General features: G+C 39.7%; 1 protein-coding gene across 6 annotated transcripts in view; it reads right to left on the minus strand.

Moving 5' to 3' along the window:
* The window catches only part of DSCAM (DS cell adhesion molecule), a 695,956-nt gene that overhangs the window by 568,947 nt on the left and 105,396 nt on the right, over positions 1–21,613 (minus strand). For all 6 annotated transcript variants that reach the window (XR_011534071.1, XR_011534072.1, XM_008538164.2 and 3 more), the window contains exons 2-3: positions 16,234–16,551; positions 1,254–1,400 (exon numbers count right to left, since the gene is read on the minus strand). Coding sequence is in view for 4 of the 6 variants with exons in the window: in XM_008538164.2 (XP_008536386.1) it covers positions 1,254–1,400; positions 16,234–16,551 (465 nt within the window). In the remaining 2 variants the exon portion in view is untranslated. The remainder of the gene's footprint in view (positions 1–1,253; positions 1,401–16,233; positions 16,552–21,613) is intronic.

The raw sequence follows: 21,613 nt of genomic DNA on the forward strand, positions 1-21,613 counted from the left end.
GACCATTAAAGAATCCAAATGAGCAAATCAAAGTGTACAGGTGAGTCTCTATTCTGATTATTGCGATCAGATTTCAGTTCTTAAGCTTAGCACTTTTTCAATACTCTAAGTTAACAAATTATGACGATGAATCAACGTAACAGTAACGAGTTTATTGTTCAGTGAAGCACGAAGGACTTTGAACTCACTTAAATATGATAAAATAAGAAAGGCTGGACACATCCTAGATTACTGTAATGCACTTTAAAGACCAAAGATTTCATTTTTGATTTGGACCTTTTAATGGTTTTATCTTTCTTTTAATGGTCTTTGTCTTTGTTCTATAGTAGCCTATACTCTCTAGCAAATCAAGCTGAAAAACAACAATGATGTGTCACCATGAGAGTTCAGTCCAAATGAGTGATTTCTAGAAATTGACCAAATTTTGGTGGTATTCAAGAATCACATTAAAATGTGTGTGCACACACTCTTGCACACACATACAGAAAGACATATAAAGAAAAGCAGTCATTTATAATGCATTATGCCACATTCAATGCTCATCACGACTCTTTTCCAAAAGCAGCCTACAGTCATTATCCAAAGACGTGTAAAACAGGAGCACTGGACAGTGTGCCCACATGGCCTTTCCCAGTGAATACCATGGAGCAAGAAATCAACTTAAAACCCACGAGGAAAGAAGAACCATAAGGTCTTAGAGACCAAATTTCAGTTGTGCCATTTCTAGATACCAAAAAGAAAACAAGAAACTATTTACATACAAATATATATATTTCAGGGCTGAATATATATTCTGAATACAATCTTTAAAAAAGTGATCAAGGATACCACATAACTCTTAAGACATTTGAAAGGGTCAAAACAGCATGAAATCAGGGGTTCCCTTTTCCAGATTATAGTTTCAGAATATCAGTCCTAAGTGTATTGCTGAGGTCTCTCACAGACACAACAATCCTACTCCCTATTTTCAGGAGCAGAACTAAACCAAAACGTCCTCATAAAAAGTCATATAACGTATACATATAGTGTAAGTAACTCATTTCTTTCCATCAGTAATTCACTGAAGAATATCTGAATTGAGCCACATAAAGCAATATAAAACATCGATATCATGCAATCATAAAATAGCATCAATCTTAAGTATATTAATTCTTGATTATGATGAACGCATAGATGGAGACCCGATTCGATACCTGAAGCAACCTGGGAGAAGGTGAGCCCAGCACCCTGCGCCCTGGGAGCGCAAAGCCTACCTGAGATGAGTGAAACAGTGTCTTTCTCCCATGAGACGACAGTGATGTACGCCTCCACCGAGGAGGGGATAATGCACTTGAAGACCGCGACATTGCCTCTCATGGTTTTCTGGTCCTCCACACGGACTGTATAGGGCTCCCGTAAAACTGGAAGGCAAGAAGAGGACCCTCAGTGACACACATAGTCAACGGTTCATTCTCAGAGCATCCCATTTGAATATATACATTGTATCTTACATATAATAATTGCATCAGATAGGTTTATCGGAAAAAAATCCAAAGAAACCTGCATTTCATGTCTTAAATTTCCATCCATTAACAATAAACTACACTATATGCTAAAGGACTAAAGAGAACATCTAAAACCAGTTCATCTGAATGCATCTTGAATTGAGGAGTAGCTTCTTAAAAGAAGTCATGATGGGAAAGTTATGATGATGCTCTCCGTGTTCTCTGAGGACTAAGGAAGAATTTTCTGACTATAAAGAAAAAGAATTAAAAAATTCAAGAAAGGCACCTTCTCCTGGGAATCCTTGAAAACGATCTGACAATTAACGTAACTCTTTATGAGTAAATTTTTTTCAACGACAGTTGCAAAGCAGTTTGGGGAGCAAATATTCTGCTTCCCATCTCTTAGGGAAGGATGCTGATTAAGGAGCCTGCCCAACCACCCCCAGCAAGAGGAGCAGCCCAGAAAGCACTCACAGGGGACTTCCATGAACTAGACGTCCGGGCTAGAGGCAGGGTGGTGCTGGGGTTACGTGCCCATTCTGCAAACCCCACTGCCTGGGTGCTAATGCCAGCCCTACCATTTACGCAGTGAGCAAGTTCTGGCGCCATCTGTGTAGTGGGGATTTTGATGATCCTATCTACCACATAGGGCAATTGTGATTGCTCAGTCAGTTAATGTAGATAAAGCACTCAGGATCAGATTGGGTGAGGTTACAGGCCCCAACACCCAGAGTTAGATCTACGCCATCCCTTGATGGGCGGAAGACCTCTGTCTGCTGGATAAGGAGACATCGGTGCGTCTGATTCAAGTTCTGCCCCCTTCCAGCTCTATAAATATGGGTGCAAGCGTTACTTCTCCAGAGCTTTATTTTCCTCACATTTACAATGAGAACACTGAGACAGGAAGATATCCAAGGTCTGAATTCTACAAATCTGTGATTTTCTAAGATACCCATAGAGACAAATTATTCTACTACCTAATCAACTCTCTTCAAGTTTTAGTCATTTATTGGACAAATATGTGTCAAGAAAACTGGCCATAAAATGAATTTCAAAAGAAACTAACATACCAGCAAAGATAGGAGTGAATTTCTAAAGGAAAATCTAAAAGGCAGAGGTAAATAATGCTCAAGAAGAAGTATTTTTGAGATTGGTGCTAGCTCTGTGATAGGCTGAGTATTTTAGTTTTAGAGTATGCCGTTAATAAGAGTATTATTCCCCAGTCCCCATTTTTAACTTTAGTATTTAATATCTTCCCAACTGGGAGAACTTTTTCATGCCTATCTCAAACCAGAGAGATTTGCAGAAGTTTGGGAATCTTTTTAAAGAAGATCTCATCCCTGCACTCCATGTGCACATCCTGGCTGATGTGCTGTTCCGGGTGGCCATTCCATGCCTCCTGTGGGAGGTCCACTAGGCGGGCAGTCAGGGTGCCCAAGAGCCTGAGCTCAGAAACATCGTCATTACACACAGTGGCAGGAACTGACTTTGCACAGGCAAGCACCTCAATAAATAACCCCTTTGGGGAGAGTGGAGGTCTATGATCACAGGTTAGAGAGAGGCAACAGAGACAAGTAAACCAATCAAAAGCATTAACGAATGAGAATTTGGGCATGGTGGAGAGTAGAAGACAGACAAGAGGAAAAGGGTAGAGAATAGATGAGAAGGGGGCACTGGACAGCATGGCAAAGGCTGAAGAGAGAGCCCATTATTGCAGGGTCCAGGTCACCTGAGCAGGTGTATGAGTCCAATTTAAGTTTGTGTCTGTGTGATGTTTGTGTCTGAACTATAAAATCACTCCATCTCCCCAAACCTTCAGTAAACAAATGGCTCAGGTGAGGGAACTTTTAATAGAAATCAAGAAAAGGGAGGCTAGTCCCACGTCTCAGTCAGAAAAGAGCAGGGATGAGAGAAAACGCCCATATGGGGACAGAGGAAGTACCTTCCCACAGGACATGCAGTCAAGCACTAGGCCTTGTGACGGGAACCACAAATATAGGGTGACCAACTGGGACTTCCCCTGTTAGCACCCAAAGTCGGGCATCCAGGAACCCCTCAGTCCCGGGCACCTATACACATGCCAAGAAGTGCCCTCTCCCCTTCAGCTGCCCACTGGCCTCACCAGCACCAGGACCATGGCAGCAGTCACAGGTTAAAATCTCTGTGACTTTTTCTCCTCCCTATCTCCCAAGCCAGCCCCATGGAGCCCAGATCTTCTTGAAGCAGTGACACAACTACGATGCACTGAACCCTACTGAGCTCAGAGAAAATGCGATGTGGACGGAAATTCTCCACCCCTTCAATTTATCATTCACTCCACAAACACAGACCACGCACCAAGTCTTTAAAAATTTATTTTAGGATTTCTAACTATGCTTGGCACATAGTAGGTGGCCAATAAATATTTGGATAATGAATAAATGGAAACACAGAGCTTCCCTTTTGAGAGTACTTCTAATCCTATTGTAGAAAAGACATGTATCTACATTTGAATTTATAGCCACTATCTATTGTTTAAAAAAGCAACTTGGGTTTTCATTAGAGATCTCTATCTCATTAATGGAGAAATGTTTATTCCTGAGGGACCCACAACTTCAGAAGCCAACACTGCTGTCTACTGGTTTATACCTCTCACGGCACAATATATGTCTCCCAGGGTCATTGTAAGCCTCCCAAAAGGCTTGTGTAGATTTGGTCTTCAATCTGTATCCAAGTACTACTAATCATTGTCACACAGACTGGGCTAGAAATCTAAGATACAGGAAAAGACTAATCCTCATTTTAAATGTGATTGGCATTTGCATTATAAGACAGCCTTACCTAAGATCGTGCTTTGTGTCCTACGTTGGGGTTTCCCCAGAAGCAGACCCTGAGATAAGGGGTTGGGTCCAATTGATTGATTAAGGACTTGATTGCTAAGGCTGAGGGAAGGAGGGCAGGGGAGACAAAGCAGCCAAGCCAGGGTGTGATATCAGGGGAGTCCCAGCTTCAGCCTGATCCTGAGGGGAGCTCCTCCCACTCTATGCCCAGGAGCTGGGACTTTGTCATCTGAGAGCAGTTTCTCTCTGGTGGGGGCTGGTCCCAGGAGCCTGGCATTCCCAGGCACTTCCGCTCTCTGTCTGTGTGAAGCTGCTCCTGGGCACAAGCGATCCTTGGAAGGCTGCAGATCCAAGTTCTTAGCAACCAGCATAGATGCTGGGGGTTCTGACTCAAGGGCTGCCCACAGTGTCCACTACAGCCATTGTAGTTCTCCTTAGTCAAATCTACAAGCTTTGAAATCTTTCTGTAAGAGCTAACGTGGTAAGGGGATCAGGAGCGAGAATCTACAGTGATGGGACTTTGGGGAAAAACCAGCCTATGTGGTGAGTAAGGGATGACACAGCTGATGGGCAGTGGTAGTACTCATCCCTCTCTGTCAGACTTCATCCTTTTGAATGGAAAAATCCTTTAAAACGTAAATATCAGTAACCAAGGAATGGTCTCATTTCACATTTGACTATGGAAATTAATTTAACCAAATCAGGCCAACCACATAATTGGTGGGGCCCAGGGCAAATTGAAAATCCAGGGCCCTTTATTTAAAATGGAGGGGGAAAGGGCCACTAAAGACGCTAAAATATAAGACTTTTCCTTTCTTCTATGGTCTTTCTCTCAATCTTTCATGGTGTTTTTTATTTGCTACTTCATGTCACACTCCCTGGAGTGCAGAGATCATCGCCGAGCAAGCGCAGAGCCTCACAGGCTCCCTGGACCACACTCCACTCAGCGCAAACAGCCCGCCAGCTGCAGGGCCCCTTCCTGCCAGTCTCTAGGCTGATGCGCTATGCCCTGGCCAGGGATGAGAGAGGCAATCTACCCTTCCACATGCCCATTGTCCCAACCCCCAATGGACAGGCAACCACTAAGGAATTGCAACCTCCATGTGTGGATGCTCTTAGTCTCTGGATGGAAGGACATGAGGCTTGCCCCCAGCAAGTTGCTGTCTAAATGAGCTGTGGTGCCACTAGCTTGGGGCATGAATGGTTTCCACTGTGCCCCACTTCAGCGTGCGTGCACCTGTTCCTACCCACACGCCACCCAGGCCCCCACCAGGATGGAGGGTGGTGGTGGTTGCTGGACAGGGGTGGAGGCGGGGGCCAGGCAAGGCCAGAGCACCAAGAATTAGCAGGACAGGAGTGGTCATTGGGTGGGGTTAGGGAGGTGGAGGCTAAGTGGGGCTCTGGGCACCGGAAGACTGGGGAGAGGGCGGTTGAGAACCCTTCCCGGGGAGGTTGCATGAGGCAGGACCCTGCAAGAGCTGAAACTGTAGGTCCCTGGAGCATGTTCGGCTGTCGTATCGCACGTCACTTATGAAACACAAATGGGGAGATAAAGCCTTAATATTTCAAGATGGCAACAGGAGAGTGTTAAGCCTGAGCACAGGGCCCTTCTCAGCACTGGGCCCCGTGGGACTGCACGGGTCCCATCCCGTGAAGTAGGTCCTGATCCGAATTCTGTCTATGCAGCAACCAGAGGATGGGGGAGGACGGGATGCAGGTGAGTGAGGAGAGTCTGGAGCATTGGGTACTGCCAGGGAAGGCATGCCTCAGTGGCCCTCCCTCTCCTGAGGGGTCAGATTCGGATTGTTCCTAACCCCCTTGATTCCTAAGTGATAAAACAGAAAGAGATGCCCATGTGTTGGATTTCTGTGGAACACCAGAGGACTTGGGGCAGGGATCTGGGTTCACGCCTGTTGTCTTTCCTGGTTGGGAGATGGTGATCTGAGGTACAATGTGATCTCGAGGAAGATCACTTTAAGAGAAATTGGTTTTTTTGCTCTATTTTATTTTGTGGCTGATTACCTAAATACTTGTGAGATGCCCTAAATATTCAGTACATGTTGAGTACACTCTCAGGTCAAGCACTGTCTCGGGGACTATGGAGATCCTCACATTTATGGAATGATGAGCTGCAGAAAGAGAGAAAATTCACATGGCAGAAGAACTAGAAGGAAAGAGTGAAAGACTGAGGTGCACGGGACTGAGAGTGAGCAGAGGTGAGAGGAATCTAAGGAAGGATGGAATGCAGGTCCCTGTGAGGAGCTGGTGGGGAAGGAGGCACTTGAATTGGTCCAGAAGGGCTGGAGGGACTTAGAAGGCAGAGAGGAAAGAGGGAGAAGATGAAAGGTGAAAATGAGCACCGAGTGCTCCAGAGACTCTGAGGCACTGGCCCAGTGCCACTTAGCTAAACCAGCCTCCCAGTTGGCTATGGGCAGCCAACAACAGGCTCACAGAGGCTTCTATTTCCTTCATCTGAAAATGGAAATAACATCTACCTCACGGGGTTCTTGTGAAGATTGAAATAGCGAATGACTTTAAAGTACTTGGCACAATGTCCAGCACATAATCATCATATTCGTTAAGTCTCTCTGATTGCTGGCCAGAGGAGCCTACTTGAGCTACCCTTGGCTGAGATAGGAAGCATCCTCTGAAGACATCAGGAGCTCTGGAACCTGCAATTGAGCCCTAGGAAGGGCATCGCAGCCTGTCCCTCTTTGATTCTGGCTTCATCCTTCTCTTTTCCCGCAGACAGGCTTCTTCTGTTTTTCTGGCCCACATAGAGGATAGAAGGTGCCTGCGCGGCCCACAGTTCCCAAGCATCCTGAGGAGAGATGGACTCTCTCTCAAGATTTCAATGTCAAATTCAGAGGGTAGGGGAACTGATAACCAGCTTGGTTAACTGCTCTCTCTCAGTACAATCACCTGTGTCCAGGGGTTCAAGACCATTTTGTGTGATGTGGAGGCAAGACAGTTAGGGGGTTATCATGGGCTGGGCAGAGAGGTAGAGATGTCTGCCATATATGCAACTATTCTTAGCTACCATTATTATATGAACATTAAGACAACTTTCTTAAGAAAACAGGTCAGCCAAGTGTTATCACTTGCTTTTTCTTAAAACAACTTTATCAAGATATAATTGGCATACAATAAACTACAGGTTTATTGATTAGTTGCGATGTATGTACACACTCATAAAGCCACCACCACAATTAAGATAATAAATGAGGCATTATCCAAACAGATTATTTGTCCTCCTTTGTATTCCCTCCTTCCCACCCCTTCCCAGTCAACTGCTGATGTGCTTTCCATCATTAAGGATTAATTTGCATGTTTTAGAAGTTTAAATAAACGAAATCGTATAGGACATACATTTTCACATGGCTTCTTTCACCCAGTGTAATTATTTTGAGATTCCTCTCTGCTACTGTGCTTACCAATAGCCCATTCCTTTTCATTCAATTGTATGAATAAACCACCATTTGTTTACTCATTCATCTAATGATGGGCTTTGACCTAATTTTGGCTATTCCAAACAAAGCTGCTATGAAGATTCATGTAAAGGTCTTTGTGTGGACATGTGTTTTGGGCAAATACCTAAGAAAAGAATGCCTGGAATATATGGTAGGTGTATATTTGTCTTTCTAAGAGATTGCCAAACTGTTTTCCAATGAGGCTGTACCATTTTACATTCCCACCAGAAGTGTATGAGAGTCCCAGTTGCTGCATATTCTCAGCAACACTTCTCATCACTGTTTTTAATTTCAAACTTGTGGATATATCTATCTCATTGTGGTTTTAATTTGCATTTCCTTGAAGGCTAATGATGTTGACTATCTTTCCACTACTTACTAGCCACTACATATCTTCTTTGTTGCAGTATCTCTCCAAATCTTTCACCCATTTATTACAATACGATTGTTTTCTTACAATTGAGTTTTTAGATTTCATCACATTTCTGAATAAAAGCCCTTTAACAGATATATATCTCGGATGTATTCTCTCCCAGGCGGTTGCCTACCTTTTTACTCTCCCAACAGTGTCTTTAAAGGAGCAGAGGCTTTTAATTTTTATAAAATCCAAAATAACAATTTGTTCTTTTTATGGATTGTGCTTTTGGTGTCATACCTAAGAAATCTTTGCATAACCCAAGATTGCAAAGATTTTCTCCAATTTTTCTTCCAAAAAAGTTTATATTTAGATCTATGATCCATTTTGAGTTAAGTTTTATATACAGCACAAAGTATAGATTGAAGCTTATTTGTTTGCATTTGGATATAAAATTTTTCCAGCATCATTTGCTAAAATGACTATCCATTTTTCACTGAATTCTCTTTGCACCTTTGTCAAATTTCAGTTATCCATATACATGTGGGTCAATTTCTGGATTCTGTTCTGTTCTACTACTTATACTTATAATATTCATCTTTAAATAAGTCTTAAAATAGCATTAGCCCTCTTAAATTATTGTTTATTTTTCAGGGTTCTTTTGGGTATTCTAGGTCCTTTGTATTTCCATATAAATTTTAGAATCAACTCATCAATTTCTATTTGTTAATAAAAAAAGGTTACTGGGGTTTTCATTGGGATTGTATTGAATCTATAGATCATTTTGGGCAGAACGGACATCTTAACAATACTGAATCCTCCAAGCCATGAAAAAAAAAAAAACTATTTTTCTCCTTTTATTTACATCTTTAATTTCTCTCAGCAATGTTTTGCAATTTTCAATGTATAGGTCTTTCGCATTTTGGATTGGATTTACCCTCGAGTATTTCTTGTTTTTGATACCATTATAAATACTATTTTTGTGTGTGTGAGGAAGATTGGCCCTGAGCTAAAGATTTGTGCAAATCTTCCTCTATTTTGTATGTGGGACACCACCACAGCATGGCTGATGAGTGGTACGTAGGTCTGCGCCTGGGATCCGCAACTGCGAAACCCTAGGCCGCCAAAGTGAAGTACACGAACTTAACCACTATGCTACCAGGCCAGGCCCTATAAATAGCATTTTTTTAAAAATTCATATCTACAATTTATATGTGTGTGTGCACTGAATTTGTACACTGTCATTTAAATAGCTTCACTTATTAGTTCCAGTAGCTTTGTTGGTAGATTCTATCAGATTTTCTGCATTGATAACAGTTATCTAAAAATAAAGACTGGCGACCTTCTTTCTTTGCAACCAGAATTCCTTTTATTTATTTTTCTTGCCATGTTGCACTGGCTACAAACTCCAGTATAATATTGAATAGAAGTGGTGAGAACACACATCCTTGTTTTTTTTCTTCATCTTTGCAGAAAAACACTTACTCTTTCCCCATTAAGTATGATGGGAGCTATAGCAGGATTTTTGTATTTGCATGTTAGCAGGTTAAGGAAGTTCCTTTTTACTCCTAGTTTTCTGACAGTCTTTATCATAAGCGGATGTTGTATTTTGTCAGTGCTTTTCTGTATCTATTGAAATGATCACATGGCTTTTATTTTTGATATGTTAATGTGGTGAATTACCTCAATTAATTTTCAAATGTGAAACCAACTTTGCATTCTAGAGATAAGCCCAACACAGTCATGATGTATTATTCTTTTTATATGTTGTTGGATTCAGTTTGCTAAAATTTTGTTCAGAATTTTTACATCTATATTCATGAGGAATATGTGTCAGTAGTTTTTTATCTTGTGATGTCTTTGCCTTGTGTAAGTATCACAGTAATACTGGGCTCATAAAATGATTTGAGTATTCTCTCCTCTTCAGTTTCATGGAAGAATTTGTGCAGAATTTTTATTATTTCTTCTTTAAATGTTTGGTGAAATTCCATAGTGAAGCCATTTGAACACGGAATTTCATTGTAGGAAATTCAAATTCAAATACTTTAATAGATATAGAACTGTTCAGGGGCTGGCCGCATGGCTGAGTAGTTAAGTTCACGTGCTCTGCTTTCGTGGCCCAGGGTGTCACCGGTTCAGATCCTGGGCACACACCTAGCACCACTCATCAAGCCATGCTGAGGTGGCATCCCACATAGAGGAAATAGAAGGACTACAACTAGAATATATAACTATATACTGGGGAGCTTCGGGGCGAAGAAGAAGAAGGAAAAAGGAAAGATTGGCAACAGATGTCAGCTCAGGGCCAACTTTAAAAGAAAAAAAAGAACTGTTCAGTTTATTTCTTCTTAAATGAGTTTTGGTATTTAACATCTTTCAAGGAATTTCTCATTTCATCTAAGTTGTTGAATTTATTGGCATACACTTATTCTCAATATTCTCTTATTATCATTTTAGTATCTGTCGAATATATACTGATGCAACCTTCCTCATTCTTGACATGGGTAATTTGTCTTTGTCTTCATAGATTTCCTGTTTTACAATTTATTGATTTTCACTCTGATCTTTATTATTTCCTTTCTGCTTATATTGGTTCTAATTTGCTCTTCTTTTCTAGTTTTAGGATGGAAGCTGAGATCACTATTTGTGACTGTTTTTCATTTCTAATGTAGGTTTTTAGAGCCATAAATTTCCCCCCTAAGTATTGTTTTAGTGGCATCCCCAAAATTCTTAAATATTATGCTTTCATTTTTATTCAGTTCAAAATACCTTCTAGTTTTTCTTTTACACAGATCATTTAGAAGTGGGTTATTTAGTACCCAAACATATGGGGATTTCCCAGAGATATTAATGTCAGTGGTTTCTAATTTAATTCCATTGTAGTCAAAGAACGTACTTGATATGACAATTTTTTAAAAAAAAATCATCTGAGACTTGCTTCATTGCCCATAATGTGGTCTATATTAGTAAATTTCCGTGGTTCCTTGAAGAGAATGTGAGTTGTGCTATTTTGGGATGAATGTTCTTTATTTAAATGTCAGTTGGGTCAAGTTGATTCATAGCGTCATTCAAGTATTCTTTATCCTTGCTGATTTTGTCTACTTCTGCCAGCTATTAAGAGAGGGGTATTGAAATCTCCAGCTATAAATTTTGATTTGTCTCTTTCTCCTGGAAGTTCATGTTGAAGAAATACTTCATGTATTTTGAAGTTCTAAGGTTCATAAATATTTAGAATAGTCATATCCTCCTAATTAATTGACCTCTTTTATATTAGGAAATGAACTTCTTTAGCTCTGGTAATATTCTTTGCTCAGAAATACACTTCGTTTGATATTAATGTAGTGACTTCAGCTTTATTCTGATATTTTCTTTTGATTAGATTTGTTTGATTTGATGAGCATAGTATATCTTTTCCCATCCTTTTACTTTTAACATATTTGCATCTTTATATTTAAAGTGTATTTCTTTTAAGCAGTGTTTGAATCTAATCTGGTAATCTCTGCCCTTTAATTCAGACGACTGGAGCATTTACGTTTAATGAGAGTATTGGTATGGTTAGTTTAAGTCTATCATCTTGTTATGTGATCTCTACTTTTACCATCTGTTCTTTGTTTCCTTTTTCCTGTTCTTTTCTTCTTTGTTTTGGATTGAGTATTTTTTTTAATGATTCCATTTTTTTCTCCTTTGTTGTCTTATTAGCCATAACTCTCCGTTTTGTTATTTTAGTGGTTGCTTTAGGTTTTATAATAGATATCTATATACCTGTATATTATAGTATACATTATACAACCTCACATATAATAAAAGAAACTTACAATATTATTCTTCCACATCTTTACTCCAGTCCTTAATGCTATTGTTGTCATATATTTTACTTATACTTATGTTACAATCCCCACAAGACCTTGCTATTGTGTTTAAACAGTCAACTATCTTTTAAAGAATTTCAAATAACAAAAAAATATAATTTATTTACCTATGTAATCATTTTTGTTATTTTTCTTTCCTTGGAGTAGATCCAGGATTCCATCAGGTGTCATTTTTCTTCTGATTACAGGACTTTCTTTAAGATCACTAGTAGGGCGAGAGTCAGCTGCTGATGAATTCTTTCAGCTTTTGTGTGCCAAAAAAGCCTTTATTTCACATTTATTTTTGACAGATACTTCCACTGGACATAGATTTCTAGATTTACAGACTACTTTTCTTTCAGTACTTTAAAGATGCTGCTTCACTGTTTTCTCACATTGGTTTTGATGAGAAATATGCTGTCATCCCTGTGTTTGTTCCTCTGTGTGTAATGTGTCTTTTTTCATTGACTGTTTTAAAATTTTCTCTTTATCATTGGTCCTGAGCAATTTGATTATGATGTACCTTGGTGTTTTTTTATTCATGTGTCTTATGCTTGTGGTGTGTTGAGCTCCTTGGATCTGTGGGTTTATAGTTTGCATCAAATTTGAAAAATTTTGGCCAGTATTTCTTGAACTCCTTTTTTGATTTCACCATCCATTCCTCTGGGGATCCTATTTGTATATTAAGCTACTTGAAATATTTTTGGGTTTTTTGGAATAGATTTTATTTTTCAGAGCAGTTTTAGGTTTACTTAAAAATTTCACAGCAAGTACAGAGAGTTCCCATATGCTCCCTCTCCCCACCCCCTATGGTTTCTCTCATTATTAGCATCTTGCATTAGTGTGAAACATTTGTTATAATTGATGAACCAATAGTTATACATTATTGTTAACTAAAGCCCATAGTTTACATTAAGGTTGATTATGTGTTGTACAGTTCTATGAATAATGTCATGCATCAACCATTAAGGTATCACACAGAATAGTTTCACTGCCCTAAAAATGTTCCATAACCCACTTATTCATCCTCCTTCCCTCCCCATTAACCCCTGGCAACAAATGATCTTCTTACTGCCTCTACAGTTTTGCCTTCTCCAGAATGCCATAGAGTTGGAATCATATAGTATGTAGTCTTTTCAGATTGGCTACATCATGTAATAATATGAATTCAAGATTCCTCTATGTCTTCTCATCATTTGATAGCTCATTTCTTTCTATCACTAAATAATATTCCATTGCATGGATATACCAGTTCGTTTATTGTTAAAGAAAAATTATTCTGATGCTTGTTGAAATGTAAAGGAAGAATTCACTCAAGACTATTGCAATAGGGGTCATGACTATTTCAATACGGGAGAGGAATTCTTCTCAACTATGACTATGCCAAGGACAAGTGCAGATTTATAGACAATGGACAGAGTGAGGGGGTCAGTGGATGGGAAATTACTAAGAGGAGATATCAAGACTAGGGAGATTCTTGCCAAAGGCAAGCCAAAGACTTATGTATCTAAGGTAAGATGAGGAACTTGATCAGATATCAGAGGTGGGGGATAACTTAGCCTGAGTCTCACTAAAACTGGGCTCGAGGAGGATAGACACAGAAGGTCAAGGTCAAGGACTAGTCAAGAAGAGGACTCAGAGGAGTCTAACTTTTAGTCAAGGAGAGAGAATTGTCATTATCCGTTCACATACTGAACAGCATCTTTGTTGCTTCCAATTTTTGGCAATTATGAATAAAGCTGCTATAACACTTCATGTACAGGTTGTGCCCTCCATCTGGAAACTTAAGACAGTAAATTGGGGCAATCACAGGGCTCAGCTGTTTCTTCCAGTTTCTCAAGGATCACTTTCCTTCATTACCTGATGGCCAGTCTTGAAAACTATTGCTTTATGTATTTTGTCTGTTCGTTATTGTTTCAGATAATATAGCAAATTTGGTCTCTGCTACTCCATCTTGGCTATAAGCAGAAGTCCCAAATGTCATTAACCACAGTTTAGTAAGGAGGAAACAATGACTAGATTTTTTTTTTTTTTACTTGCCCAAGGTCATATAGCTGATTACTGTTTGCTAATTAGTAAATACAGCAATGGGCAAGGGGCAGAACTATTTCAAGTGGTCCATCTGCATTCCAGTCCTCAGAACAGAAAGGGAAATGAAGCATCTTATGTGAGAGAAGAGCTAGAATTGCTGATTAATGAGACAGGATAGGTGAACCATCCTTTTTTTGTTGACAGCCAGACCTAGGTCAAAGTCGCTGAAAACTGTTAAGAATAAGAATTCCCTGTACTGCCAAAGGAGAGATGAGAAAGTCATTTTCCCTAATGGATTATTACAGGAAAATCCCAACACCAATCTAGAGGGACATTTTGACGTTTAGGATGACCTGATACACAGAAGGACACCCCATGAGTCAGTGCTCATTCTACTCAAACCTGCACTACAGCCAGCATTGGGGGACATAAACATCCCTTGCCTGCCCTTCTAAGCAGCCATCCAGTTCCATACTACCATCTACATAAAAATAGTAAACCAGATTTTGAAGCATCTGATAAATAATCTAAAAGATTATTAAAATCACAATGTGTTCATAATAAGAAGTAAAATTAAATGAGAAAAGAAATTTCATTTGGACGACATGACTGTCCATCTTGTAAGTTCAAATTGGCACAGTAATCATGAGTGTGCTGGACTCATATTTGGTTGGACTTCAGATGTCAACATACCAGCACATAAACAGCAATAACAAACTACGTGGGAGAGGGGCTAGCTGCCAGACAAGAGGATACAATTTCTATCCCTCTAAAAATTTCAGTGTCATGCAAAAACAATCAATTCCATGACAAATTTAGAAAATAGTAGATAAAACATGAATAAGCATTTAATTCCTTTATCTGATGGGAAACCCGAGACACAAATATCATTAACACATACAAGCACAGCTTTTTGAAGTTCCAGGTTTCTCTATAAGTGGCACTTTGTAGATTACAAATATGTTTTTATAACACATCATTAAAATGTTCAGCCTGCCAAGTAAAAGCATTCATTATATCTCCCTGTTTGTCAAGTTTAGAAGTCTCTATACAAATTTCATTTGCTTTATTTTAATTATTTGGGCATCAATTTTTCCTGTCTCTTGATTAAAGCCAGTCTCCTTTTCTTCCATTCTTAAGTGCATTTTTGTGCAAGTCTTGGAATTCATGAGCACGTCAGGAAGATCAAAATACAGTTGGGAAAATGACTAGCTAGCAGAATGAGTCATAGTCTAATGTTTGATCGCTTACATCAAAGATTATATGCGGGAGTTCAGAAACATTTCATATTTTGCTCATGTTGTGATGTCTTCAAGTAGCACCTCCTCACTTGTGGAAGAAATTACTACAAAATTCCCCCCGCTACCTGCTGCCTAGGATAACAATCAAAGTTGCAATCTCTGCCCTGCCATTATATTGTGTCAGTCTACTGTAGTATTTGAAAGGATAGGCTTAAAAAAAAATTAAAACACTATTTGCTAACTGGAGTCTAGCTGTGAGTTTGTTTTTCAGGGCTTTGTTAAATCTATAGAATGGCCCAATATGTCCTGTTCATATAACTTTTGATGTCTGTGGATCTCAGACTGTATTCCTGGTTTGACTTGTAGCAATGCAATTTAAAAAAAAATACAGTATCTTCTTAAAAGCAACATAACCAATTCAGGATTTATTCACTGACATCATTCCTGCAACATGTGACATAGTCAAACATGTTACAATAGCTCTTTTTTCTTAAATTTCACAAGGAATTCAAGAATATCAGACTGATTCTGTTTCAGTTATATCACACCTTGATGCTATGGTTTTATTCCAGTTAGATTCTTTGTCTTCTTTTCTCCCTTTCTCTTCCCCACTCCCTCCACTGTCTGCCTCCAGGACTGGGTATGGGGAGGCAAGTGGGAAGAGTGGGGCAAGAAGCAAACCCACTCGGTTTGAGACACTGAAAGTTTGAGTCAGAGTATCAATTATTCAAAATACAGTAAGTTTAAGATAGAATTTAGACCTTAGCAACTTGATATCACTAATTTCAAGTTTTAGTTCCAGCAATGTAAGGCACTCTGAAATTCATCAAGGGTTGCTCTGACATCTCAAGAAGCCGTCAGCAGTGTCAGAATGAACGATGACAAGGCTTTCATTGGTTCTCAACTGATGGCCTTTTTTAATCGTCAATGCCCACCACCACCCCAAATAGACACAGAGGGAATAAAGCCCAAGAATGGTACTCACCAGCCTTGATGTGGACATCCTGACTTCTAATTTTCCCTGAAGGATTTTCAGCTGTGCAATAATAAGTATTATCATGGATTAAGGTACTAAAGCTTGAAGGAGGGAAGGGGAAAATTTGGAGAGTGCCGTTGGGGTGGACGTGGCGGATCCCGGGAACATCGTAGATCTCCTCGCCCGTCGCTAGGTACCATCTGAGAGACACAGGAGGGATGCCCGCAGCAGGGCAGGGCACCAGGGTCCCCGTGGTGCTCGCAAACACTACCTCTTGCAGAGATGCATTGACAAAGTACAGGCTGGAGTGAAGGTCCTCACTGAAAACTGAAAAGACAACACAAGAACCGGTCAGTAAGATGCGCCTTCTAAATCTGTCCTCTGATCAGCCTGGCCTCAGAAGGTTATTCTCGACTAAAACTAAGTAATTCAAAATTTGTCAACCTACTAGGGACAGAGAGGCTTATTTTTCCAATAAGGTACCATCCTCATCTCATATTTTGTACACAAACTAAGTTATATCCTGGATCTTAGCTTTGACTAGATCTTCAGCCCTGCACCGCATGCTCGGTTCTGTCTCCATATTACTGACCACTATTGGAAATTATATTATGTATTTTGTAATCATTTATTGTCTGTCTCCCCTGCTAGAACACAAGCCCCTGAGGACGAGGTCCTGATTTCTCATGCTATTACCTGGAGCACAGAACCTAACCTTCAGAGGGCACTCAGTAAAGAGAAGCTAAATAAATGAACGACTAGATCCAGTTGCTAGGACCAAATTGCTCAGGTTGGTAGGTACACTGAGAGCTATTTTGGAATGAAAGTAGTCACAGGTTTTTAAAATTAAATTTGAAGTTCATATGTAAAGTCCTTTTAAAAGCACAATTTGTTTTCTGAAAATAGCGTGCAATCAAAAATGCATTTTTTCATTGAAAATATATAGCAACACTTTGACAAAAGTATCATTCAATTCCACCAGACTGTAACAGTCTCTGTGTCGCATTTTACATTTTATTTTCTGGTCCATCTCCCTACACGTCTTACCTATATAATTCTTATAATGTGCATACATAAACCATGCAATTGCTAGAGACTGTTTCATCCTCTTAACACTGTTTCATATACATAATATCATATTTCTCTACAGACTTCACAAGTAAATAGTAAGGGGTGCACTTTTGTATAATATGAGTTTCTAAACTATTTTCTTGACCTTAGTTATTTAAACTGTTTCTGTTTTAATTACTACAAATAAAATGTCTGCAAACCTGTTCACACATTTGGTTTTTTAATTCATTGATTGAGTGCCTAGATTGCACTTAGTAACAACTAATTATGAAGTGTCATTTATACAAACAAAGGAAACAACTTCTAGAACCCAGAAATTAAACAAAAGATTTATAAATGCCACGAAGACCTCCTTCTAGGACCTCTGTGCTTATATATGACTTTCTTTAACAAATGCACACCCAGTCATATATTCACAAGAGAGAATAGGAACCCTGGATGCTTGGAATTAACCTCACTGGGCAGAGACGAGAATAACATCTATTGAGCACCAATTCCCTCCCAGGCAATGTTATGAGACCTGAGTGTTAGTTCATTTGCTCTCAGGAACAACAGCTTTGCCAGGTGAGTATAGGCTCCACTTTGCAGAAGATGATGTGGAGACTCAGAAGGGTTGTCACCTGACCAAGGATGGAGCTAGGATGTCGCAGAACCAGAATTGGTCCTTCTGATGAGGACTTTCACTATGTGGCTGCCTTTATCTATAAAGCCAAATCTTGAGGAAGCTGTGTTGACAAAATTGAGCATCCTCCAGATATCTTGCTTGAAGCATTTGCCCACTTTCTTTCTTTTCTTTTTTCTTGAGGAAGATTAGCCCTGTGCTAACATCTGTTCCCATCTTCCTCTATTTTATATGTGGAATGTCTGCCACAACATGGCTTGATAAGCAGTGCATAGGTCCACACCTGGGATCCGAACCAGCAAACCCTGGGCCACCAAAGTGAAGTGGGCTAACTTAACTGCTACGCCACCAGGCCGGCCCCCACCCACATTCTCTTAGTCTCTATCACGGGCAGTGACCACGAGTTGGCCCATCAGGGCTAGTGCTGACTATCTCTGAGCTGGGAAACAGAGTGAATGCCATTGGTCAAAAGACAATGGAGAAAAATACACTCTGTAAGGGCGACAGACTTACTCAAAGAGAAGACAGGGGTGTTCATCAAGTGGTAACTGATAGTTTGCTGTCCCAATCAAAACTAAATTCAGCAGTGCTCCATAAATCAGAATATGAAAATTATTGCTCACTGAGAAACTGGTTCGGATCAGAAGCGTAGTTCCTAGTTAAACATTGCAGCTTTCAGCTCAAATAAAAATGCTGACAGTGGCACTGTGATTTTACGTTTCGGCTTTCTAGGAAACTGACATCACCCCAAACATATTGTTAGGAAGGAGGTAACTGTCATTCTTCGAGGCTAATTAATTCCACCCAGATTCTTTTCTTCCCTCCCCACATTACCCTTCTGTCATCTGGATTGCGGGTAATTAAAACTAAATAAAACTTCGTCAAATTTGAATTTATTCTCTTGCCTCATAAAAGTAGCCTTGTTAGAAGAGCAAGTCTTTGAAAATGCGAATGTATATAAGACATATTTCTTAATTAAACGTATAGTTTCCTACTGTAAACCACATCCCAAGAGCCAGCTTGTGAAATTATTTAAATGACTGCGAGGAAAATGCAAAATAAATGTTTAATCCTAGTAAAGAGATAAGTGACCTGTAGGGGATTACTGTCACTTCTCCTTACATTTTTTAAGGCATTTCACATTTGTCTTTCTATTTCACACCACTGGGTTTAATAATGTAACATAAACTCATTCTCAAAGATACACGTCATATGGCCACAGGCAAAAGAAAACCCAACTATATTCCAACAGTTTTTGTTTCTTCCATGTAAGGGACCATCCATCTGCTTACATAACAGTAATCCATTTTATGGTGTGCCGCACGCACTTCAAATACAGTAACATTTGCTCCCTCCAGTAAGGACACAGGCAATCTTAATGTGAATTATGTGTGTGTGAAAGTTCCTTGAAAATAACTGCAGTTTAATAACAGAAAGCTAAACAAAACATTTGGCAGCCTCTTGTTGTGAAATTCAGGGTATAAATTCCTGCAGTACAAACACTAAGAGTGATGGAGGAGGCAGCTTCCGAGGATTGTTCCTCCATTTGCAGAGTTCTCCAGATTTTATATCCTTATAACAGATGGTACAACCAAGGCTCTAGTGACAAACATAAAGAAGAATGTTACATTAAAAAGAAAAATAAGTCAATATTGCTTTCTTTAAAATTCAAAGATGGTAAGGTGGAAAGAAGAGATGAGGGAGAAACTTTGCAGAAAGGAATGACACCATCATTCATGCATGCAATGATGTTTAGTGAGCATCTGCTATGTACCAGGCCTTGTGCAAGATCCCAGTGATCAAATTTGCAAGGTCAAATGATCTGTGTCATGGTACTGCTCTCAAGGAATCTCTGGGCTAGAGGGTGCCATGTTCATGCAAAGAGATTGATGGTAATTCTTTTGCTGAGTGTTGTGGCAGAATTATTCACAAAATGCTACAGGAGCATAAGTGGTAGAGAAAGCTTGCCAGAGGAGGAAGGGAAGGTAGATTCTAGGTAGAAGGCATAAGAATGTTAGGTCACTGAGTTTCTTAGGCAAGAGGGAAGTGAGAAGATACAGGATAACTGAAGGGCAGAACTAACAGCAACACAATTTTGGAGAAGAAGTTTGAGGTTCTTTATATTCATTTATTCTGTACATACTCACTCATCACCTAGTAAGTACCTGGCTCTGTGCTAAGGCCTGAGGACACACTAACGACCAAGGCTTGGAGGGCGATCTCCGGGAGCTTACATTTCAGAAGCTTATTGTAAAGTCTAGATCATAAGAGGTGTCAGATCTCAAGATGAAAAGCATCAGCTTAATTCCGCGGGCAACAAGGAGTCCCACCCCTAGGTATATACCCAAGAGAAATGAATACAGATGTCCATGCAAAAACTTGTACACAAACGTTTAAAGAGGCATTATTTAAAACAGTCAAATGTGGAAACAACTCAAGTGTCATCAACTGAAGAATGGATAAACAAAATCGGGTATATCCATACAATGAATATTACTCAGCAATAAAGAGAAATGAAATATTGATATATATTGAAATAGCGATGATATAGACATAGATAGCCCTTTATAACTTCATGCTAAGTGAAAAAAGCCAGTCACAAAAGATCACATACTATATGACTACATTCATATGAAATGTCCAGAAGAGGAAATTGTAGAGACACAAGTAGATGAATGGTTTACTTAGGGCTGGAGGTAGGGTGAGGAGGTAGGAGGGTGACAGCTAAAGCATGCAGAGTTTCTTTTCAAGGAGATTAAAATCGTCTAAAATTGACTCTGGTGAAGGTTGTACATATCTGTGGATTTACTAAAAACCAGTGAATTGTACAAACGGGTGAATGCTATTATATGTAAATTATAACTCAATAAAGCTATTTAAAAAAAGAGAGGGTCAATGAAAGTTTTGGCACAGAACAAGTAATTTCCCAGATTGTAGTTTCAGAAAGTAAATACTAGGTGGATGAGGAGTGAAGACTAGAGATAGGAAGCCTGAGTAGGCTGCTGTGGGGGCGGCTTAGACCTCCCTGGGCGTTGGTGCTGTGAAACGAGGAGAAATACTAATTATATAGATATGCCTGATTTAATCCTGCCAGAATTTGTGGGCAGGGCATGGAAGTAAGGAGAGTGAGGATAAGGAAAAAGTCAATATGATCCAACTTTAATAGCTTGTATGCCTGGTTGCATAGTTACACTATGAATGAAGATGGAGAACACAGAAGACAGAGCTGGTTGGGTAGAGAAAATAATGATGTTAGTTTTACTAAGGTTAAGGGGGCCCTTCCCTTGGGGCATCCATTAGCAAGTTGAGAATAGGCATCCAAGATCCCAGAGAGATTCCACAGTGAAGGAAGCTGAAGTCCACCACTGGGTGAGATATACAAAGAGAGTGTGAAGAACAAGAAGAGACAAAAATCAGAGATATCCTCTGGGATTGTTAACATATAAAAGGCAAGCAAAGGATATTCGACAAAGGACTTGCACCCAAAATGCATAATGAACCCCTCTAAGTCAAGAAGAAAAAGACAATCCAATAAAAAATGGACAAAAGACACGGACAGTCACTTCACAAAGGCCAATATACAAGTAGCCAATAAGCACATGAAAAAATACTCAATGTCACTAGTCATTGGGGAAATGCAAGTTAAAAGCACAAGGAGTTACCACTACATAACCTTCCGAATGACGAAAATGGAAA

This window comes from Equus przewalskii, chromosome 27 (genome assembly GCF_037783145.1).
Source record: "Equus przewalskii isolate Varuska chromosome 27, EquPr2, whole genome shotgun sequence".
Lineage (NCBI taxonomy): Eukaryota > Metazoa > Chordata > Mammalia > Perissodactyla > Equidae > Equus > Equus przewalskii.